The sequence below is a fragment of the Haliaeetus albicilla genome, chromosome 26 (assembly GCF_947461875.1).
Source record: "Haliaeetus albicilla chromosome 26, bHalAlb1.1, whole genome shotgun sequence".
NCBI lineage: Eukaryota > Metazoa > Chordata > Aves > Accipitriformes > Accipitridae > Haliaeetus > Haliaeetus albicilla.
The window spans coordinates 6,224,956-6,233,756 of NC_091508.1; the positions used below are offsets into that span (position 1 = coordinate 6,224,956).

General features: G+C 51.4%; 1 protein-coding gene across 1 annotated transcript; it reads right to left on the reverse strand.

Annotated features, from left to right (window-relative positions):
- On the reverse strand, window positions 1-7,911 carry RBM15 (RNA binding motif protein 15). The gene has a single exon (XM_069771642.1). It carries the CDS (start codon window positions 7,812-7,814, stop codon window positions 4,920-4,922), a length of 2,895 nt encoding a protein of 964 aa, XP_069627743.1. The 5' UTR covers window positions 7,815-7,911; the 3' UTR covers window positions 1-4,919.
- Window positions 7,912-8,801: the final 890 nt, after the last annotated feature.

The following is an 8,801-nucleotide window of genomic DNA, read 5'->3' on the forward strand; positions in this document are numbered from 1 at the left end:
TTTTCCTCAAAAGAAACAATTTATTTAGAATGAAACAAAATCAGCTCAACTGTGAGCGCATGTTTGAGTGACAGCTACTTTTAAGCTGTGTGAGCCATAAAAAGGGTATTCCTTTACTTTTCCAGCAATCTTGTGTACACAGCACAAAGCAAAGAGGTCATTTTTTTTTCCACTTAAACACGGGCATTGGCATCACAATAGCAGATACACAACTTTTTTTTTAAAGCTGCCATTTTAGTAAAATGCACAAATACTAAACAGATAAGCTTTCTTCCATCAAGAGGCCCATGTAAATTCCACATAAGCCACAGCTTCTCTTCCCAAAGGTCCATTAGAGCTTGGTATCCCATGCGGTTGTCTTCTGCAGTCCACCAGCTTTGCTTGCAGGAGGAAAGAAAATGTTATTTCAATACAAATGCATACAACAGATTTTTTCCCCTCCCTACATTATACAGATGAACATAAAGAGCTACAAGGCCTTTCTGAATATTCTACTTGGACTTCAAAAAGCAACAATACCACCCACGGGCACGAAACCTTGAAATGAAGTCACCTTCTATGTATAGATGCATAACAAGTAGTGCAGGGCTTCTTTTTGGACCAAGGTTAAACTAGGCATACAGTACTGATGATTATTCAACTTTCAGAAACAGTTAATGGGACACGTCAAAATAATTAACCATGAGAAAAACCAACTGAATTATTGATAATTCGGTTGACTTTCCTCAAAGAGTATTTCCTGAAGGCAACTTATCAACAAAAACATGAAATGTAGTGTTACATGTTTCTCTTTTGTTCTCATTTTGCTGCGTAATTCTAACAGCAGACAACTCCAATATTAAAGAAAAGGTCAAATCAAAGACACACCTAATATAATTTAAAATTGTTACTATTCAAGTAATATTTCTCATCCATCATTTTCACACAATCAAAACTGCATGAAGTTGAATATTCAATTAACCATTCTCTGAACCATATGGTCTGCCTTAAGCCTAATAATACAAAAATCATTGCATCATTCAATTTATAAGTCATTGGAATATCTGTCCTTCGGTGCTATCTGCAGAAAGTAATAAAGGGGGAAACAAAGGGGAAAGAACCCCAAAAGCTCTACAGTCACATTGCAAGAATTTCTTCCACCTTTGTTTCTGTTCAACGGGCATACAGCAGACTCCCCAGGAGTACTGCCCTCAACACTGTTTTTCTTAAAGCCAGGAACTACAGTTTTCCAAGCCATTTTTCCCTGAGTCCTCAGAGTTTTTGAACCTGTCTTCACAATTTTGATTCACTCCTCCTCCCCATTAATACTTAAGGCCTTTCACCTCAGTTACCATTAACCAGATGGTTCCCTAACCACTGCAAGAAATCTAAAACTCTCTTCTTCACCCTCCACAGGGGGCTGAGCAAGTTGTCACCAAAACATTTCAATCCTTTAACATCCTTGTAAAAAAAAAAAAAAAGAAAAAGAAAAAAAGAAAAAAAAAAAAGAGAGAAGTGGGGTAAGATTTGTCTGCCTGGCACATAACGCCCTTCTCTCTCTATGATGCTTACAAGGATGCGTTGGTATTTGTAACCCAGAAGCCTGAAACCTCTGGAGCTGAGGGTAACCTCAGTGTTCATGGCGCAGTCCCAGTGAAGAGCAGACCGTACACTAGACGGGCGCAAAGCAAGCCACTGGCCGGCAGCCAAGGAAGTTGCGTAAAGTTTCCAATTAAAAAAAAAACAAAAAAAACCCAACTAAAATCTTAAACAAAAGTATGAGTCATTTGAGGTTCTTTCCCCAAAGCATAAAGCACAACTATGAAATGATTCAGGAAAAGGACATCCTTTTTCCACGCTAATTCAACAGACTAATGAAATATAGGAACATCAGCTGCACACAACGTTAGAAGAAATACCGAGCTCTCGCTAGAGCAAGATAATGCCAAACACAACTAGAGAGCTAAAGTCTGCTACATCTGTTTTGCTCTATACAGAAGTGGTATTACATACGGACTTCTACTCGCATTCAGCCCTGGCAAAGACGACTTTTAGTGGACAGTTACTCCAATGGTGCACGCTTCAGAGCCTAAGAGAAAAGCACAGCTGACCAAGCTGTACCAGCCTTGATGGCAGCACGTGAACTTAAGTGCCGGCAAAAAAAATGTTGCCAGTCAACTATGTTTTGACATTAAGAACCCTCAAAGGGTGTTAAAATCCTTGCTTACAAAACAGAGCAGCAACCACAAATAAACCAGATTTAAAGAAGCAGGTACTCCATTAAATAAGGAACCAGAAAACCTGGAGTCAAATAGAGCCTCGCCTGTTCCTTATTACCCTCCAGCGCAGCACAATTTTGACTCATAAAAGCCTGTGGCAGGTATAACCACTGCTATTTTACAAGGAAAAATGGAAGTGCACCTAGGATGCTCTTTCCAAAAGGGTTCTCACACTAAGTTTGCTTTGACAAGCTATGTTGACCCCAAGTTTTATGGGTTTTAAAAACAGGTGCCTACTGCATATCAGTGTAACAAACACTGTTCTCAGCAAGTTTAAGTGTTGAACACAAATTACGTTAGTGCTTCTTTTTTTTTTTGGTTTTGGGCAGATTTGAATTCCCAGCAGTTCAAGTTTCTTTCCTTTAAAACTCTGCACTTGTAAGTGACTCATGTCAGATGCAAGGAGAAAACTCACTCTAAATGCAAGCAGCGCTTCAAGTGAGTTAGCAGCAGTGTTTATTACCTGCTGACACACAACAGACACCTGCTAGAATTAAAACAGACATTCTTTGCAGTAAGTGGTAAATACGCTGTATCTTCTAAAACATATAGTTATTTGCGTTATCCGTGTCATTTTGAAAAATTCTCATTGTTAATAGTAAGATGAACAGCTGAATTCTGCCATCTATTACATTCACGCTGAAGGACAACAACCCAGAAATCCTGGATTTTACCCTCAAACATTTAAGAGCATTAAATGAGGCTTGTACGTTTTCATTTACAAAGAAAAGTAGCCATAAAAACAAAATCTGTTTTCAAGATATGCTGCCACATTCAAGTCCTCAGTTCACCGCAATGCTTGGGATACTACGTCTACTCATGCCGGTCAGGTAAAGGAAATCAAAGCCCACTTAAACCAAAGCACTCTCTGACGAGTGGTTCAGTAAAGCTGTATTACACAAATTCATATTTCTGCGACAGCGAATCTCGAGCAAGTACAGTCACACTTCAGAACTGTTATGCCCATAAAATACATTCAAGACATTTCCTCCTTCATCTACTATTCTGCATTTTGAACTCAATTTTTGCATCATGCAAGTTGAAATAGAAATCAACCTGTGCCTGTATCAATTGCCCAAGCAATATATCAGAGGATCTACCTAGTGAAGCAGCATCGCTTTTACATTGCCCAAGTCTCTGAAAATGTGGCTAAGTGCAAGACTACATTCTGGGTTTAAGTGCAAGATTACAATTTTGGGGCCTGTAAATAGATACAGTTAGATTTACACTTCAGTTTAGAAGTTAGCTGCAACATCCTTTCAGTTGTTAAACAAAACAACAGGGATTTAGATCCCTTCTTCCCTCCTAAATGCCTGTATTAGCAAGATGGCCAAGACAGCTGGAGAAAAGTGCCCAATGAGTGGGGAAAAAACTTAAGAGAAAAGGAACTAAGTTCTTTGAAAAAAGCAAACTGATCCTCCTAGAATCACAGGAACAAGAGCTCAAACCTCAGCATCCAGGAGTACTTTTAATACTTCTCCAAGATGCTAAAACCACTTTACTCCAGATGCCTATAAAATGATAAACCTCATGTAATGCCCACTGTACTGTACCTGAAAAGTCCCTAGCAGACAGCAGTTTCTTGCTATTAACAAAGAGGTAAAATGTTAATGAGAACTTTTATGTAATTAAATTATCACAGAATTAAAACCATCTCTGGAGAGAAGCACACTTGCTCAGAGTTTGCACTGTGGAACCAGACCCCACTGTACCTGCAACTCTTTGAAAAAAGGCAGTAAAAACAAAAAACCACAATATAACTAAAGTTAATTCTTAAAGCACCTCCTTGTTTCCTGCATACCAGAGTAAGCACAAGACATTCATGGTTTGTAACAAAGTCCTCAGCTATTTACCAAACATTGTCACTGCTACAAACCCAAAGTGCATATATGGGATACAACAGAACTCAGAGAAATAGGAGAAATACACCTGTTAAAAAAGCATACCTTCAGTGCATGCATTTTGAGGGGCTGGATGAAATTATCAAACACCCAATAAAGGAATTAAATGTTCTGCAGTGTACCCGAGAGCAGGTGCTGGTCACCTGAAAGACATCAACCTTGAGCCATGCAACTCAAAGGGAAACCATTCAGGCTCCTGAGGAAAGGGATCATGCGTGCCAAAGGGCCGCTGGCCTGAGGCCGTCACAGAATTTCAAGGACTCAAAAAATGAGTTGACACCAGTCCGCTAGTAAGAATGTGGTCTTCCATTTAAACTACTGAGTGCTTTAAATCTGGTCTTTTAGGTTTGTAACTCTATCGAGGATGAGCTATTGAACTTGCTTTAAAAAACATGAAATGAAAAAAGGACACGACTCAAAATTAAGAAGGCAGGAGTTTGTTCTTCCCCCCCCCCCAGTTTTTTTCTTTTTTTTTTTTTTTCTTTTTTAAATCAAAGCAGGCCTAGCCTTCCTGCTATCCCCACTGAGAGGGGATTCTCAAAATATCCTATTCACGCTAATGCCTAACCAAACTTTCTGGCTTCTAACTTTATAGAAAAATGTAGTAACAGAAAAACGGGCAGGGAGAGTCACCTACAAACAAAGATCTAATTTAAAATAATGACAGGGCTGGCTAAGGCTGTATCCCATAGCACCTGGCACACGCTGGAGGGGCTGTGTGGAGGAGTAGGCAGGGTTGGGGACAGAGAACACGAGGGCCTTAGGACGCCCCACGGACAATGATCATGACCAGATAGTCGTCCTCTGATTTGGCCAGCGCCTTGGCCGTGGAGTCCAGGAATTGCTGGGAGAAATCGCAGGGTGGAAAGGCGTGCAGGACCCCGCTGTTCTCCTTGTCTTTGTTACCCCCCACAGGGAGGCTGATCACCCCAGCAGCCTGCTTTTGCTTTAGATAGGACACCAGATTCCTGAGTGGCCTCTGGGTGGAGGTGGTGGCAGCCTCACTAGCTCCGGCTGCAGAGCGGTTGTCTGATGCGCCAGGCACAGCCAAAAGGATGGCGTAGCCGTTGGGACCCGCCACTTTGATGCGACGATTGACCTCGTCCAGCTTGGGCTGGTCCAGACGAAGACGTTGGGTGATCTTGAGCTGAGCTACTTTCCCACCAGTTGCTCCCTCCACGAGGAGACTGCTGGCAACACCGAGGTCCCCCTGAAGCAGATGCATATTGGACGGGAAGTTGCTGTTCTTCAGCAGAAGCATCCCCTGCCAAGCCAAGCACAGCTTGGGGGCTCCCCCGGCCTGCGATGCTCCATCCTGCTGCTGTTTCTGAGGAGGAGGTTTGAGGCGGGAGCCTCCGCCACCTCCTTCTGTAGCACGCTCATCCTTTTTGGCTGGACTTTTGCACTCCTGCGCGGCAGCTGCCGCAGAAGCACGATGCTTACGCTCCCGTTCGGCAGAATTCTTGCGGTCACGCTTTTCGTTCTGACCCCGCTCCAGGCTGCCCCTGCGTGATTCCCGGACAGGCGAGGGCCGCTCCAACAGGAGCAAGCGGGAGGACGAGCGCTCGGGGTCACTACTGTAACGCTCCCTGCCTCCAAGGAGCTCGGGGCTGCGGTCCGGTGGAGAGGTTGTGGCTAAACAGTGACGCTTACGGGAGGAAGAAGAACGCTCACTGTCTGGAGAGCGGTCTAAGTGCCGGCCTCCATCCTCTGCCAGTCTCCGTTTCCTAGGCTGATCCCTACTACTACTGCCCAATTCCCTCTCCCCTCGGTCCCGCTCCAAGGACCAACCATCCCGGCGGCGCTCTAGGCTTTCCAGTGGGTCATAGGCAGCTGCCCGATTACTCCTATCCCGTACAGGGGGTGGGGGGGGCACCCACTCTGTCTCAGGATAAAGGTCTCTGTCACGGTCTCTATAGAGTAACGGTGGTGTCCTGTCCCGGGCCCCCCGAAGAGGATCAGGTGGGGCTCCCCGGTGAGCCCCAAAAGCAGCCGCCTCCGCCACGAGCTCGTAATGAGCAGGGGGTGGCAAGGGCAGAGGCTGCAGGTAGGGCTGCTGGTACCGATGCTCAGTGTCAGCAAAGTCTACGCGGAGCCGGCGATCTGGCCCACCCAAGGGAAAACCACGCATGTGGGTGCACGCTGCCTGCGCCGCGTCCAAGCTCTCATACTGGATATAGGCCCATGAATCACCTTTGCGGTAATCGATAGTGCGAATGGTGCCAAACCGATCAAACTCCCTGGCCAGGGCAGCGAGAGGCACCCAGGGCCCAAGGCCACCCACCCAGAGCCTGGTAGTTGGAGTGGCTTTACCATACCCAATCTTGATGGGGTTGCGCAGAAGCACCTTTCCTGACATGGCCAACTTGGCCCGGTGCGCCATGTCCAGATTTTCAAATTTAAGAAAACCATATGTGCTGGTCTGCCCACGCCCCGGCCTTTTGATGTCCACCTCAGTGATGACCCCAAAACGGTCAAAAGCTCGGCGTAAATCTGACTCGCTCACGGTGATGTCCAGGTTGCCCAGGAACAACGTGCGGTTGGCTCTCTGGTCATCCTCGGGGCTGATCTCCTCCTCGCCGGCGGCTCCAGCACCCCCTCCTCCTCCACGAAAGCCCCCAGCAGCCGCCACACCAGCCACCCGCTCCAGCCCATAAGCCGGCCGCACTCGCGCTTCATAGAAACCCCCATAGTCCCTCTCCCTCTCCAACTCCCTGGGCAGAGGGGGCGGAGGTGGCAAGCGGCCCAGGGCGAGCTGCTGCAGCCGGTAGTCTCGATAACCCAGGGCCCCACCGCTACCGGCGGGTGACAAGGCCCGCTGCGTCGCTCCAGCCGGAGGGTGCCGCACAGCCGCTGCCGCCGCGGCCACCACCCCTACAGCCGCCGTGCCGTAGGGAGACTCCTTGTCCAGCAGCGCTGGGGAACGGCTGCTGCGTCGCCGGCTGCTCCCTCCGCCGCCTCCAACGTAGACGGCCTCGATTTTCAGCGGGCGGTCGTAGAGCACGAGGCGGCCGCGGGCGTGCTTGGCGGCGCGGGCGTCCTCGGGCCGGCGGAAGTTGACGAAGGCCACGCGTTCGTCGGCAGCGCCGGTGCCGGGCGGGAGGCGGCTGATTTTGACGCTCACGTCGCCGAAGCGCTTGAACTCGTGGAAGAGCCCGTCCTCCACCGCCTCGTCGCTCAGCGCCGAGCCCAGCTCGCTGATCTTCAGCGTCTTGTACTCCCCGCCGCCGCCGCCCGACTCGGAGGAGGAGGAGGACGGGGCCGCCGCCGGCGCCCGGGACTCACCCCCACCGCCGCGGCTGCTGCTGCTCCGCGACGCCTCCGCGGTTTTGCCGCTGCCGCCGCCGCCGTAGCCGTGCCGGCTGCCCCCGCCGCCCGCCGCCGCCGCCGCCGCCCCGGCCTCGTACTCGCGGCTGCCGGCGCGGCCGGCCTTGTCCGGGTGCGCGCCGCGCCGGCTGCTCCCGCTGTTGCTCTCGTTGGAAGCCGCCGCCGCCGCCGCCGCTTTCCCGCCGCTGCCGTTGGAGCCGCCGGAGCCGCTCGGCTTCTTGCTGCTCCGCTCGCCCCGCGCCGACGAGGAGGAGGACGCCGAGTCCTCACCGCCCCCGCCGCCCCGCGAACGCTTGGCTTTCGCCGGCGAGCGCTCCTTGCCCTTCATGGCGGCGGGCGGCGGAGCCCCCCTCCCGCCCCCGGCCCTGCTCCCGCCGGCGGCCTCACCGACTGACTGACCGCCGCGCTCACGCACCCGCCGCCATCTTGGAAGCCGCGGCGGCAGCGGGCCCCGCCCCCCCGGCGCCCATTGGGCGCTCGGCGCCGGCCCGCCGCCCTCGTTGGCCGCCGAGCGCGTCGCCCCCACCCCCTCGCCCCCGCCGGGCGGAAGGCCCGCCCGCTCCCCCTTTACGCCCCTTCCGATTGGCTCGGCGGGCTGCCCTTCCGCCGGCCGGACTCGCGCGCCCGCGAGGAGGGGGCGGGAAGAGCCGCCCCCCCGTGCCTCCCCGCCCCGCTCGCTCATTGGACGGTTGGAAAGGGCGCGGCCTTCTGATTGTGGGTCTCCCCTGTCAATCGCAGCAGCTCAACCGTAGGAGGCTATCCCCTCCTCATTGGCCATTGGCCCGAACTTACCTCCTCATTCTGATTGGTTCTCTTACCTGGCAGTTAAAAAGGTCCAGCTGCGGCCCCGCCCTGCCCTTCCCCATTGGCCCGCTCGCTTAGACGCGGGTTCCCATCGTCCCTCTCAAATTCTCGCGAGCTGCTCTTTCCTCGCCCCTTTTCCTCATTGGCCACTGGGAACCTTTCCTGCGCTGCTCCGATTGGCTGAAGTCTACGCCGCTCCCGAAGAAGCGCGGGCTGCTGCCCAAGCGCCACTCTTCGTTTATCATTGGGCGAGAAAAATCTGCCCAGGCATCTGATTGGGTGCCATCAGATAGCTTGCGGATAGGCTAAAGCGGAGATCAGTCACGCTTGCTCTGACTCTGATTGGTCGCAGCGGGGAAGAGGGCGGTTCCCCGGCAGAGTTTGCCGTGCGGCCGCGGCTGAGGGCTCAGAGCGCGCCGGGCTGCGGCGCGGCGGGGGTGGGAGCCGCTGTCTCCGCCCGTCTCCTCAGCCTGCAGGGACGCGTGAGCGGCCGGGAGAATAAACGCCACCG